The 13,985-nt window shown below is 48.4% G+C and overlaps 1 protein-coding gene across 4 annotated transcripts in view; it reads left to right on the top strand.

The window, feature by feature from the left end:
- Nucleotides 1-13,985, top strand: part of SCAPER (S-phase cyclin A associated protein in the ER) — a 163,725-nt gene that overhangs the window by 112,476 nt on the left and 37,264 nt on the right. For all 4 annotated transcript variants that reach the window (XM_045573439.1, XM_045573438.1, XM_045573440.1 and 1 more), the window contains 2 exons: nt 1,473-1,588; nt 5,763-5,886. In XM_045573439.1, coding sequence (XP_045429395.1) covers nt 1,473-1,588; nt 5,763-5,886 — 240 coding nt within the window. The remainder of the gene's footprint in view (nt 1-1,472; nt 1,589-5,762; nt 5,887-13,985) is intronic.

Raw genomic sequence — 13,985 nt, forward strand, 5'->3', positions numbered from 1 at the left:
AGAGGGCGATCCCTCCAGGAGGAGAGGGACCTGGGACAGAGGCCGAGAGCGGCCACGTGGCTCTGCTCGGCCTCGGGGTGCCGCCTCCTCTCCCTTTGAGAACACGGGACCTGCTCGAGCAGCGTCTTTTTAACTTGGTCACTTCTGTAAAGACTTCATCCTCAAAGCCCCGTGCGTTCCGAGGGACCAGGAGCTGGGACTCAACGGTGTGGGAAGGGAGCAGATTCTGCCCACAGCAGGCCGCTGTCCTCCTGGGTGCGTGCGTGATGCAGGCTCCGTGCGGTCTCAGAAACCCCCTCCTGCCTCCTGCTTCTCTCCTGCCTCGGCGTGCCAGAGAGAGACGCCGAGAACTTGGAGGAGCTTCTTCCCACCAGCACCGTGAACCATTCAGAAAACACACAGAAATAATCAGAGGTCTCCTTCAAAAGTGGTTTAATACGCTTCCTAAAATGGCTGAAGTGGAAAAAAAAGAGAGAGAGAGAGGGAGAGAGAGAAGGTATAGCTAAATGGTTAGATACTAGATTATATATATTTTTCAAATATATTTTATTGATTTTTTACAGAGAGGAAGGGAGAGAGATAGAGAGCCAGAAACATCGATGAGAGAGAAACATCGACCAGCTGCCTCTTGCACGCCCCCCACCGGGGGTGTGCCCGCAACCAATGTACATGCCCTTGACCGGAATCGAACCTGGGACCTTTCAGTTCGCAGACTGACGCTCTACCACTGAGCCAAACCGGCTTCGGCGATATTATATTACTCAGGAAATCCCTGTGGAAGTCAGCTTGCCTTGTTGGGGGGTAATGACTGTTCCAAAATGACCTGCCTTTCCCAGGAAAGATGACAATTCCTGTATGAAGTGCTTTCCTCTTCGCCCGGAGCGCTCCACGTGGAGCCTCCCGGTCCGTCTTAGCTGACCGCAGCCTCGGCTCTGGGTGCAGCGGGGACACGAAGGAACCCGCGTCAGGAACCCCACTGACTGTCCCTCGTGCTCCCGGAGCGCGTGCCTGCCCCTTCAGGCCTCCCCACGGCGCCCTCACCTTGTCACAGGCCTTGGGTGTGCTCTCGCCCGCTGCCCCTCATCTGCGAGGCTTTTTTGTGCTCACACTTTTTAAAAATATATATTTTTTATTGATTTTTTTACAGAGAGGAAGAGAGAGGGATAGAGAGTTAGAAACATCGATGAGAAACATCCATCAGCTGCCTCCTGCACACCTCCTACTGGGGATGTGCCCGCAACCAAGGTCCATGCCCTTGATGGGAATCAAACCCGGGAACTTTCAGTCCGCAGGCCTACGTTCTATCCACTGAGCCACACTGGCCTTGGCTGTGCTTACGCTTTTGACCTGTGCTCCCCCTCAGCCTCTGTTGAACACTGCAGGATAGCTGAACCGGCAGAACGTGTCCCACTCACGTGGTCATCATCTCGTGCGTGGGAAGTGAGCTCATCTCTGTCTGTATTTTCGTCTAGAATGTGGCCGATCAGATTGCATTTCAAGCCGCCGGCGGATTAACAGCCCTCGAACACATTCTGCAAGGAGTGCTCCCCGCCGCCAACGTGAACACGGTTTCCCGAATCCCTCCTAAGTGAGTACAGCCTTCCACTCTGCCTCCCACGTCCCACTGGTGAGTCCCTGCCGCCCCGGGGTTCCCGTGGGGGAGACCACAGGCACGGGAGGGTGTTCCGGCTTGGAGTAAGGTGGCCAGGTGACCAGATTTTAACATTGGTAAAGCAGGACACCATTGACGGGGGGTGGGGGGGGAGGTTTGATTAAAAATTTGGTCTATATGGAGCAACAAAAATTTTTATAGAACGCAAAAAACAGTATTGTAATATGTTTTTTTAAATTTCAACGTAAGCACAATTTACAAATATAATAAAAAAAAATTACATATAGTGTTATTTTATTCTTTGGCATATTTCTCATTTGAGTGAATTCTTTTTAGTAGACTGCTGTCGTTGTTTAAAAGGTCATGAAATTTTTCACAAGAATTTGTTAAATTATATTTCACACATAAAATGGCTTTCAAAGACTCAACACTTAATTGTAATGTAAGTCGTGTCACTTTCAAGGCCGGCGCTAGACTTTTTGCCGCCACTATAAAATATAAATAATACGAGTACTGTCTGCTAAATTCGAGAAAATTTATGTATTTATGAAATAAATAAATACATTACTTACCTAAATTATCTGAATAGCTGATTTGTAATGACATCACTTGTTTAGCTTACTAGCATGCAGTACGATGTGTATCGTCTGAGAGACGGTTACAAAATGTTTTCGTCGTTGCGAACTTCGATAAGCAGTTCTTGATAATCAGTTCTTAACAATTATTTGTTATTGTCAAAGTTTAACATTAAAAATTTAACAAAAATAATATAAAACTCATATCCTGGCTAAATAGCCACATGGCTGCCAAAAACAATATTCCCTTCCCGTTCTCCCGCCGTTCCCTGGCTTGTGGTGCATTCTTTCCAAAAATCGGGACTTTTTTAAAACACCTCGGGACGAGGGACAAATTGTTAAAAATCGGGACATCTGGTCACCTTACCTTAGGGGAGAAGCAGAGGGGCTTGCCTTCTCTGTGGAGTGCAGATGGAGCCTGAAGCCTACAACGGAATCTCTGGGTCTGCCACCTGCTAGCCCTCCATCAAGAAGAATTGATGAGCTCTGGGCAGCTGTAATTGCTCACAGAAATGGAGCCAAAGTGAGGAGCAGTGAGAGAAGGCTAGCTCCCCACGCTGCTTACTGAGCGAGGTGTGAGCACGTTAGCGAAGCCGGAGGGAGGCAGGCCACGGCCTCGCCCCCAGGAAGACCGTCGGAGGCCAGGCTGCTGGCATCCAGAGTCCCCACCAGGTGGCTCCGACAGTCGCTCGGACCCGGGCGCAGTTGGGTCTTCAATAAGGTGACCAGCCGGGAAAAAAATGCCGCGGGACAAATTGTTAAAAATCGGGACTGTCCCGCCAAAAGTGGGACGGCTGGTCACCTTAGTCTTTAACTGCAAAGTGCTCTGGGCCCTCTAGTTCCTGCACCCTCTGTCCCCCACACCCCTCGGGTCCCTGGGAGCTGGGCCTCAGAAGCTGGCATTCCTGAGTGGCAGCACGCACGACTTAATGGGCATTGACAGATTTCAGTGAGAAGTTTCCATACTTATTTATATCACTGAGAAAACTTTTGTTTTTTTTAAATACATTTTATTGATTTCTTAGAGAGGAAGGGAGAGGGATAGAGAGTTAGAAACATCGATGAGAGAGAGTCATCGATCAGCTGCCTCTTGCACCACCCCTACTGGGGATGTGCCCGCAACCAAGGTCCATGCCCTTGACCGGGATCGAACCCGGGACCTTTCAGTCCGCAGGCAGACGCTCTATCCACTGAGCCAAACCGGTCTTGGCTGAGAAAACTTTTAAATATTTAGTTAGCCCAACAGAAGTGTCCATGGGATAAAACGAAACAAAAAATTCCCAAAACATGTTATCTTTTTTCTTGAGGGACATTTTGGTAAAATAGAAATAGCACCAGCTCTAGCGTCAGACCAAGCTGGGCTCCGGTTCCCACTGGGAGACTGTGGGCGGGTGTCCCCTCCCGTGGGCACACGGCTGGCTGTGCCCCTGGCATTCGGCTTGCGGGGCTTCGGAATGCTGTCAGTCCTTGGGATCTGTGACGTGCACTGAAGAGGATAGTGATAGCCGAAACCGGTGTGGCTCAATGGATAGAGCGTCGGCCTGCAGACTGAAGGGTCCCGGATTCGATTCCGGTCAAGGGCATGGGCTTTGGTTGCGGGCACATCCCCAGTGGAGGGTGTGCAAGGGGCAGCTGATCGATGACTCTCATCAATGTTTCTAACTCTCTATATCTCTCGCTTCCTGTAAAAAAATCAATAAAATATATTTTTTTAAAAATACTGTTTGCCAACCAATTAGCCATCGTGAGTGATAGATGCTCTGCCCATTTGGCTTATTGCGGCGTTTGGTTCACGTCTCGGAAGGCCGCACAGAGATGGTCACAGGTGACAGCTGCGGCACCACTAACGTGATTAAAGCGAAGAAGCGCCTTGTGTCGCCTCTAACCTGCGGGTCAGCGCTGCGAGCCCCCGGGGCTCCCCCGGAGCGGGCGCGCCCATGCGGCTCACATGTACGCGTCAGGGCCTGCCTGACACCCGGCGAAGGCCGTGACTGCCTCGTCCTGAGACAAAGCAGAGGTCAATGCTAGTTTCAGAGCAATGTTTTCACTTTATGCTCCCCTGCATTTTTAAGTCCGTTGTTATTGTAATCTCTGAAACATAGCATTTCAAGGGGAGGTTAATTTTAGGAAGTGCAGGAAGGCTAATGAGGCTGGTGTTTAGAATATACAGGGTTTTCTTTTCTTTTTTTCTTTTTAAAAAAATATATTTTATTGATTTTTTACAGAGAGGAAGGGAGAGGGATAGAGAGTTAGAAACATCTATGAGAGAGAAACACCCATCAGCTGCCTCCTGCACACCCCCCACTGGGGATGTGCCCGCAATCAAGGTACGTGCTCGCAACCAAGGTACGTGCCCTTGACGGGAATCGAACCCGGGACCTTTCAGTCCGCAAGCTGACGCTCTATCCACTGAGCCAAACCGGTTTTGGTTCATAATGTTCTTAATGTGGGGAATCGGGTTAGAGCTCGGCCTCATGCCAAAGTAGATTCTAAAGGATTTGATAGTGAATTATGAAACCATAAAATGATCACTCGTGGTGATAAAATTTAAGAAAAAATAAGTACAAATGGCTGGCTACAGACGTATCATAATGAAGAAGTTTTGAAAGGACAAAGGGAAGGGAAAGAAAAAATGAAATTCTAAAGAAAAAATTTGTGTAGCTTTCATGCATAAAAATACCTGGAAAATGACATAAGCAAAATGACAGGCATTCGGTAAACTGGAGGAAATATTCCGAACATGTATGAACCCTTTGTTATAGTTATAAGGAGGGAATTCTCATAAATCATTAAGAAAAAGATCAAGCCGAAACCGGTTTGGCTCAGTGGTAGAGCGTCGGTCTTCGGACTGAAAGGTCCCAGGTTCTATTCCGGTCAAGGGCATGTACCTTGGTTGCGGGCACATCCCCTGTGGGGGGTGTGCAGGAAGCAGCTGGTCAATGTTTCTCTCTCATCGACGTTTCTAGCTCTCTTATCTCTCTCCCTTCCTCTCTGTAAAAAATCAATTAAAAAAAATTTTTTTTTTTTTAAAGAAAAAGATCAAAACCTCCAATAAAAATTTTAAATAGAGTTTCAGCAGGTCCTTTTTCTGGGTGTGACTCAAAGACACTTAGATCCCAGACTTCCCAGGCGTTACCTGACCTCAGGTTATGAGGATTGTTAAGACACTATTCTAAGGTGACCAGATGTCCCGCTTTTGGCGGGACAGTCCCGATTCTTAACAATTTGTCCCGCATCCAGCGGCGTTTTTAAAAAGTCCCGCTTTTAAAAATTGGGACTGCCCTGCCAAAAGCGGGACGTCTGGTCACCTTACACTGTTCACACACACGGGTGGCGTGTTCCTTTGTCTCCTGTGGGTAAGGGATCAGTCAGGCCTGTGGCAGGTGCCAATGAACACCAGGCTTCTGGCGTAAGTTGCAGCCTTTCACACGTGGTGGGGGGCTCGCCCCTCTACTTGCTTGTTTCCAGAGAATCCCGTCCCATGCCTGTGGCTTTGTACCATTCGTTTTATGTGTTTTAATCGTTGAGAGAAGTGCCGCTGAGGTTTCACGCGAGATGTGTTCCCCTCCCGGTAGGTCTCTCTGCAATGCAATCAATGTTTACTGCCTCACCTGCAGCAACTGCCCGGAAAACTGCGCCGACGTGCTTTATAGCAACAAGATCACCTTCCTGGTGGACCTCCTGACGCACCAGCTGACGGTACGTCACGCAGCCGCTGTGGGTTAGAAGTGGTTAAGGTTTGAGAGGATGCGTTCCCTTGGAGAAAAGGAAAGGAATTCGCTCACTCTCCAAAGGAGAAATAGAGCAGAGGTGCCTGGGAGAGTGAAACGGGGGTCAGCAGAGAAGCCGTTGCTTGAAAGTCTCCTGGTGGATTCCCCTCAGCTCACAGGGAGTGATAGTATTCTTGCAACCCTTGCCAAGACATATGTTTACTGGTTAGAGGGAGGCTCTGGAGCACGCTGGCCTCAAAGCCAAACTTGTGAAGCCCCAGGATAAGGTGACTGGACGTCCCGCTTTTGGCGGGACAGTCCCGATTTTTAACAATGTGTTCCTCGGGACGCAGGACACATTGTTAAAAATCGGGACTGTCCCGCCAAAAGCGGGATGTCCAGTCACCTTACCCCAAAAGTGAGTGCAGGGAAGGGAGAGAGCAGGGAGGGCCTCCAGCCTCTTGCCAGCTCAGTCCGAAGGGTCCGTGTGAAAAGGAATATTTGACAGCCATTCACTTTTATTTTCTGAAGCAAGAGATGCCTGTCAGTTTTACTGTTGACATGGGAACAAGCAGCCGATTGTAACCGTAAGCTTGACTCCAGTTCACAGATGTGGAAACAGGTAAGCCCGGTGTGCTGGTCCAAGGTTTATGTCTCCAGAACACAGCCCGGGCCAGAAATTTCCTGGGGAGGTTTCTGAGTCCCTGAGGTCCCAGCACACACGGCGCTCCCGCTGAGTGACAGCAGGCGATGTATTTGTTCCTCAGGACCGGCGGGCTGGGCTCAGCACGCAGTTGTAAGAGCTCTTTCCGAGTGGCGTGTCTTTCGCTCTCCTTCCTCCCCGTCTGGTTAATTTCTGCACATTCTGCAGGCCTGCCCGGAACACAATGGCCCCTTCTTCCTGAAACCTTCCCCACCTAACTGCCTTCCCCAGGCCCAGCCTCGGCTTCCTTACATACGCCTCGGCTTACGTCTTCCGTAGAATTAATCATGTTGTGGGGTCGGACCCTGGGTTCAAAATAAGACCACCAGAGGCTGATAATTTATTTAAAAAAGCAAACAAGCCGGGACCGGTTTAGCTCAGTGAATAGAGCGTCGGCTTGGGGACTGAAGGGACCCGGGTTCGATTCCGGTCAAGGGCATGTACCTTGGTTGCGGGCATATCCCCGGTGGGGGGTGTGCAGGAGGCGACATCGATGTTTCTAACTCTCTCTCTCTCTCTCTCCCTTCCTCTCTGTACAAAATCAATAAAAAAAATAAAAAATAAAAAAAATAAAAAAGCAAACAAGAATTTATTGAACTGGCCAGGGCAGCCACAAGAGTACCACACGCAGGCGGACCCTACACGACTGCCCCGGGTTAGGGCATTTTTAAAGGTTCTGAGAAGGAAAACCCCCATTCTGCAACAAACTGTTGTTTGGAATTTTCTGCTGTTCTTCCTAGATAAAATTTTGCTTTCTAGTTTGCTTTAGCCAGTTTGAAGAATGATGAAGATAAACTTAGCTGTCTGACCTTGCAGGCCAGAGACCAGATATGCCCACAATCTCAATACCATGCCAGGTGCATTTTTTTTTTTTAATTGGATAAAACAGCATTGTTTTTCAAGGCCAGCATTGAGATAACCACTAAGTGCACATAGGGCTGGCTCTTTAATAAAAAATAAAAAAAAGAAATTCTGCCTGTAACCTTACTTAGAATTTGAATTCATCCTATTTCAAATCACATTGAATTGTAACAACCCATTTACTTGTCCGTCTCCCCTACTGGCCATAAAATCAGCAAGGACTTACCCTGTTTCCCCGAAAATAAGACAGTGTCTTATATTAGTTTTTTCTCCCAAAGTTGCTCTAGGTCTTATTTTCAGGGGATGTCTTATCTTTCCATGCCCTAGGTCTTATTTTCGGAGGATGTCTTATTTCCGGGGAAACACGGTAGTACTGTCACCAGGGCCCTAACAAGGGGCCTGTAGATAGATTCAGTACATCGGTGATGAACACATGTGTGAGTCAATGGATCCTCACATGTCTCTGCTGAAACTCAGAAAGCGCGTGATGACGCCATGTACGCAGGCATCCAGACAGTGAGACGTAGAACTGTTTGTTGCACACACAGCAATGGCTATTTGTCGTGCTGACACAGATTCATCACTTGAGGCTAAATTGTGTACGGTTTTATCTATAAAAGAAGGCATTGAGCCGTAACTGGTTTGGCTCAGTGGATAGAGCATCGGCCTGCAGACTGAAAGGTCCCAGGTTCGATTCCGGTCAAGGGCATGTACCCTGGTTGCGGGCACATCCCCAGTAGGGGGTGTGCAGGAGGCAGCTGATCAATGTTTCTAATTCTCTCTCTCTCTCTTCCTCTCTGTAAAAAAAAAAAATCAATAATATATATATTTATTTATTTTATTTTTTTTATTTTTTTTAAAGAAGGCATTGAAATATAGGCAAGACATTTTGGCACAAAATTCTATCAGAAATAGTTAAAAAGCAGGGACCAGGGGGAACGACTTAGTGTTGCATGGCCTTATATTCCAGGCATTTTCATAGATATTGCCTCCTTTAATTTTTAAAACATCAAGTCAGTGTTATTATCCCATTTTACAGATGAGGAAACTTGAGTCCCAGAGGGGTTGGCTTGCAAAGGTCTGCCCAGTTAGTAAATCACAGAGCCGAGAGGCAGTCCTAGGTCTCCAAACCCAGATTAAGGGGCATCCTACACAATAACTGATCGGTACTTTTCAAAAGTGTCAATGTCTTGAAAGACAAGGAGAGATCAGAGAACTAGCACAGATTGGAGGAGATTTAAAAGATCTGACAGTTACATATAATGTGGGATTTTTAGACCAGAAAAAAAGACAAGAGTGAAAAGGTTGGAAAATTCAAATAAGATTTACAGAATTGGCTCAGTATTTAAAGAAAGACATGTCTCCAACCACCTAACTGTACACTTAAGGAGCCAGTAAATACGGAAAGACAAACGAAGCTCAGAGATTGCATACGGGTGGAAGTGATGACAATTAGAGAAAAGGGCCTGCCAGCGGAGGCGGGCTCTCCGGGTCCATTTTCCTGTGTCCCGTCTGGCGCCGTGCGGCCCTTGTGGGGACGCAGCTCGCTTGCCCAGGAGGCCTCGATGATGGGGAACAGCATGTCGTCGCCTTAGGGCAGTGTTTCCCAAACGTTTGACATATGTGTACCCCTTCTATAATTTTTGTAACGCTGAGTACCCCCCCGTACTCAGGAGAACGTAGAATTAGGCGCAGCTAAGCTCGGGGCAGTGCGTATCCCCACCAAACTCTTCCCGCACCCCTGGGGGTACGCGTACCACACTTTGGGGAACACTGCCTTAGGGGAAGCTGGCAGCTGTGCCCAGGAATCAGCCAGTATACTCACACAGCTGAGGATTTGACCGCAACACCAGCAGCCTGTGCGGGAACCGCCTCTCTGAAGGAGACCTCCTGTTCCTGCCGTAACATGGCAGAGAAGCTTTCTCACACATGAATGTGAACTGCAGGTGGTGGCCCTGGGCATGCTCGAACACGGAAACCAGTTTCAGGACGCGCTTGACAAAATGACGGCGAGAGGACCGCCAAGCACGGGTGTCAGTGGGACCGTTACCGGCGGGCCAGCGCCACCCGCAGGCCTCATCGGGAAGGGAAATGGCTGCCCCTGGCTCCTCAGTGTTATTTAAAACAGGCAGGCATTTTGGCAGAAGTGTTTGCATGGCATTTTTTCGGGGGTGCCGAAACCGGTTTGGCTCAGTGGATAGAGCGCCGGCCTGCTGACTGAAAGGACCCAAGTTCTATTCCGGTCAAGGGCATGTACCTTGGTTGCGGGCACATCCCCAGTAGGGGGTGTGCAAGAGGCAGCTGATCGATGATTCTCTCTCATCGATGTTTCTAACTCTCTGTCACTCTCTCTTCCTCTCTGTAAAAAATCAATAAAATACATTTTTTTTTAAAAGAAAGAAAAAAAAAGTGGGGGTGTCTAATATGTGAACATCTTCACGAAAACATTGTTAAAGTAATGAACAATAAAGCACTGTGGAAACCGCAAAAAGTAAAACTAGAGTAAGGTGACCAGACCTCCCGCTTTTGGCGGGCCAGTCCCGATTTTTAACAGTTTGTCCCGCGTCTTAAAAATCGGGATGTCTAGTCACCTTAAACTAGAGAAAACTAGCATAACAACAGACTAATAGGCCCACAGAACAGGAAAAGCTTGATGCCACGCACAAGGAGGCCACGCCCTCATCACGCACCATCCCCATGACGTCAAGTCGGAGAGGACTAAAGACGTGAATCCTGAAAGAAAATGAGGAAAACGCTCCATGCGTTGGTTCTGACAGTGGCGTTTTTGGATCTGACACCAGAAGCATAAGCGACAAAGCAAACAAACAGACCAGTGGGACCACGTCGAACTAAAAGGCTCTGACAGCAAAGGAGACTATCCGCGAAGTGAGAAGGCACCTAAGAAATGAGGGGAGACCGGTCGGGGGTTCATTTCCATCAGCCAAAAAGCATCCCTGCAGAACGGTTGTTAGTTACAGAGCGAGGACGTTTGTGGTGGGAAAACGGTTCACACCACCTCGTCTACCTGTCTTTATGATTCCGTGATATGAAATGCGAGAAAATGCAACATGACCTACAATGCTACAGAGCAGATGAGGGAGGCCCTGGGGATGGAGAGCATTGACTGGGAAGGAGCACAGGGAGCTCCTGGGGCGATGGGAAGATTCTGTTTCTTGGCTATGATGGTTTTTATGCAGGTCCATTCCCTTCGTCAAAATGTATTAATGTGTACACTTGCAGTACATTTATTTTTAAAATACGCTTTTGCAAATGTGGCTAAATGACATCAACAAACGAATCTGTGAAAGAGTGCGTTCATTGTATACCATCCCTTGGCTTTTCTGGCAGCTGGCATGTTTGAAGAGAAGAGGTGTGGCCGAAACCGGTTTGGCTCAGTAGATAGAGCGTCGGCCTGCAGACTGAAGGGTCCCAGGTTCGATTCCAGTCAAGGACATGAACCTTGGTTGCAGGCACATCCCCAGTAGGGGGTGTGCAAGAGGCAGCTGATCGATGATTCTCTCTCGTTGATGTTTCTAAGTCTCTATCCCTCTCTCTCCCTCTCTGTAAAAAAATCAATAAAATATATTTTTTTTAAAGGAGAGAGAGAGAGGGAAGAGGTGTGTAGAGGCTTCGGTGTGGTGGAATAGGGAGAACCCCAGAGAAGTGGGACGGGTCACGGGGCCGCCTGGGAAGAGAGTTCAGGGGGAGAACCAGGAGGGGTATAGCCGCTAGAGAGGCGATGGGCAGGGCACAGGGTGGGAGGCCCCGTTGGGTTGTGAGCTTGGGGGCTTGTACTGCGCCAGAGGAAACCCCAGCGGAAGAATCTGATTCAGCAATGTGGCAAAGACATTTGAAACCATTGTGACTGCTAAGCATGTGCCATAAAGTTTGCAAAAATTATAATATATTATTCAGGACTTCGGCCACATAAAATATATAAGCAGACTGGAAGGCATACTAAATATGTTTAAAAGGATAGCGACATTTGGGATAAAATATTATATCCTCTTTAGTATTGTTTGTAGAAATTTTACAAAGACAATATTGAAAACTTACTAGCCATTCCCAATCAGGTTTCTTTGATACTTCCAAGCCCTGGAGGCCATCCTGGTTAATATCCGTCACGTAAATAAATAAAAATTTTAAAATTTTAAAAATTAAAAATAAGTTTAAAAAAAACAGTGGCCACAGTGCAGGCTGTGTCCGCGGTCAGGACCTCTGCGCGTCCTTCCTTCCCCCCTGAACTCTGAGCATCTCGGCAGGAGCTTTCTAAACAGCCAGTCTCGCTGGCTCTCCGTGAACTTAACTCCTCTTCTGACTGTTGCAAACATGCCGTCCAGCTAAGAACCAGCAGACCCGACCTCACAGGGCTAAAACTCCGTTGGGTAGAATTACCCCTGACTACCAAGGTAATTTTCTCTCTCATGGCATCGTGTTACCGAGGATGGATTTATACCGCTAATAAAAGCATCTTTCCGCATTGCAAAAAGGACTTCAGAATGTTCCTGAAACCACTTTGGCGGTAGGAGGCAGTGGGGGGGGGGGGGGGGGGGCACGGGGAGAATGTGAGCTTGTCTTTTAAAAGCCGTGCTGACTTTAATTTAATTTTGCTAAAACACTTTGCCTCGGGGGCCTGGTCCCATAAATATTGGGTTTCTCCTCGGAATGGGTTTGGAATAAGTGCGCAGCCCTTCAATTCCGATGGCTCCTTTGGATCACTGTTCCCTTCGGCAGAAGATGGAGAAATAAAAAAGATGGAAAGGGAAGATTGCGTGATAAGAACACATACACACGCGAAACCAAGTTGTGGTTTGCTGGCACACTGAGGGTAAGACAGTGACGGTACCAGTGTGCTCTGCGTAAATCTGCGAAGGGAATCCCTTTGTCCGCAGACAGAGGCTGTGGTGCTGCATTCTGCCCGAGGCGGGTCCCAGAAGCCCATGCTCAGAGCTGTGTTTCCCCCAGGCCTGAGCTTAGCCGCAGGGCCTGCTGGGAAGGGCACAGGCAGGCCCTCCGCAGACCACCCACCCGGAGGGGATGTGCTCCAGACTCAGGGAGGCCAGGTGTGCAATAGGCCGGGGCCTGGGCTGCGGGGAGGAGGGGGCTTGCACGCCTTCCCCAAAGGCCCCTCCTGGCCGAAACCGGTGTGGCTCAGTGGATAGAGCGTCGGTCTGCAGACTGAGGGGTCCTGGGTTCGATTCCTGTCAAGGGCATGTACCTTGGTTGTGGGCACATCCCCAGTAGGAGGCGTGCAAGAGGCAGTTGATCCGTGATCCTCTTTCGTCGATGGTTCTGACTCTGTCCCTCTCCCTTCCTCTCTGTAAAAAAATCAATAAATATATATATGTATATATATATATATATATTTTTTTTTTTTTTTTTTTTTTAAGGCCCCTCCTGGCAGCTGGGTGGCCGGAAGTGCAAACTCAAGCACTAGTCTGTGCGCACACAGAGCTGGGTTGCGTGTCACCGTTCAGTGTCCCACAAGCACGGGGTTCTCACCCCCTGCAGGTGACCCCGATACCAGCTGGGCAGAGACCCTGCACAGGGCAAAACCTTCTCCTTAAGGTTCCTCATCTCAAATCTCGTTTTGAAGATTAGAAAGGACTTTTAGCCAGAACCGGTGTGGCTCAGTGGATAGAGCATTGGCCTGCAAACTGAAGCGTCCCGACTTTGATTTCGGTCAAGGGCATGTACCTTGGTTGCGGGCACATCCCCAGTCGGGGGTGTGCAGGAGGCAGCTGGTCGATGTTTCTGACTCTCTGTCCCTCTCTTCCTCATAAAATATTTTTTTTTTTAAAGAAAGAAAGGACTTTTAGTTTCACTAAAGACAAGCTCCTCCTAGAACAAATTCAGCTACTTTTGAAATTCTTTCCTGGAGGAAATAAGCAAAAGAAAACTCCATTTTCAGCGGTAAGAATCAACACTAAATGAGTAAATCAGGAAAAAAGGAAAAAAGTGTGGAAAGCCAGGATGATGTGATTGAGTTGAGGGTGAGACTCACTTAGACGGTTGGGAACAGGAGTCATGATGAGAAGGAAAGGACGGCCCGGCCCAGGCCCCGGCTCACCCAGACCTGAGCAGCCTGAGGCCGCAAGGGCCTTGTCTGACTGCCAGGTTGTCAGAGAAGCTTTTCGATCTGTTTTTATGTGAAACAGCCAAAATGGTGTTTATAAAACAGTGAGTTAGCCCTTCCCGGTGTGGCTCAGTGGATAGAGCATCGGCCTGCGGGACTGACAAGTCCCGGGTTCGATTCCAGTCAAGGGCACGTACCTCAGTAGCAGGCTCCTCCCCAACCTGAGGCCTGGTCAGGACGTGTGCAGGAGGCAACCCATCCATGGCTTTTTCTCACATCGGTATTTCTCCCAGTCTTTCCCTCTCCCTCCACTTTCTCTAAAAATCAATGGAAAAAATACCCTCAAGTGATGATTTAAAAAAAAAAAAAAAAAAAAAGCTATCAGTTATGGACAGAGAATATGAGTATAAAAATATGTCTGATTTGGCCTGGCCAGTGTCCACAGTGG

The sequence above is a fragment of the Pipistrellus kuhlii genome, unplaced genomic scaffold (genome assembly GCF_014108245.1).
Source record: "Pipistrellus kuhlii isolate mPipKuh1 unplaced genomic scaffold, mPipKuh1.p scaffold_m20_p_50, whole genome shotgun sequence".
Taxonomy (NCBI): domain Eukaryota; kingdom Metazoa; phylum Chordata; class Mammalia; order Chiroptera; family Vespertilionidae; genus Pipistrellus; species Pipistrellus kuhlii.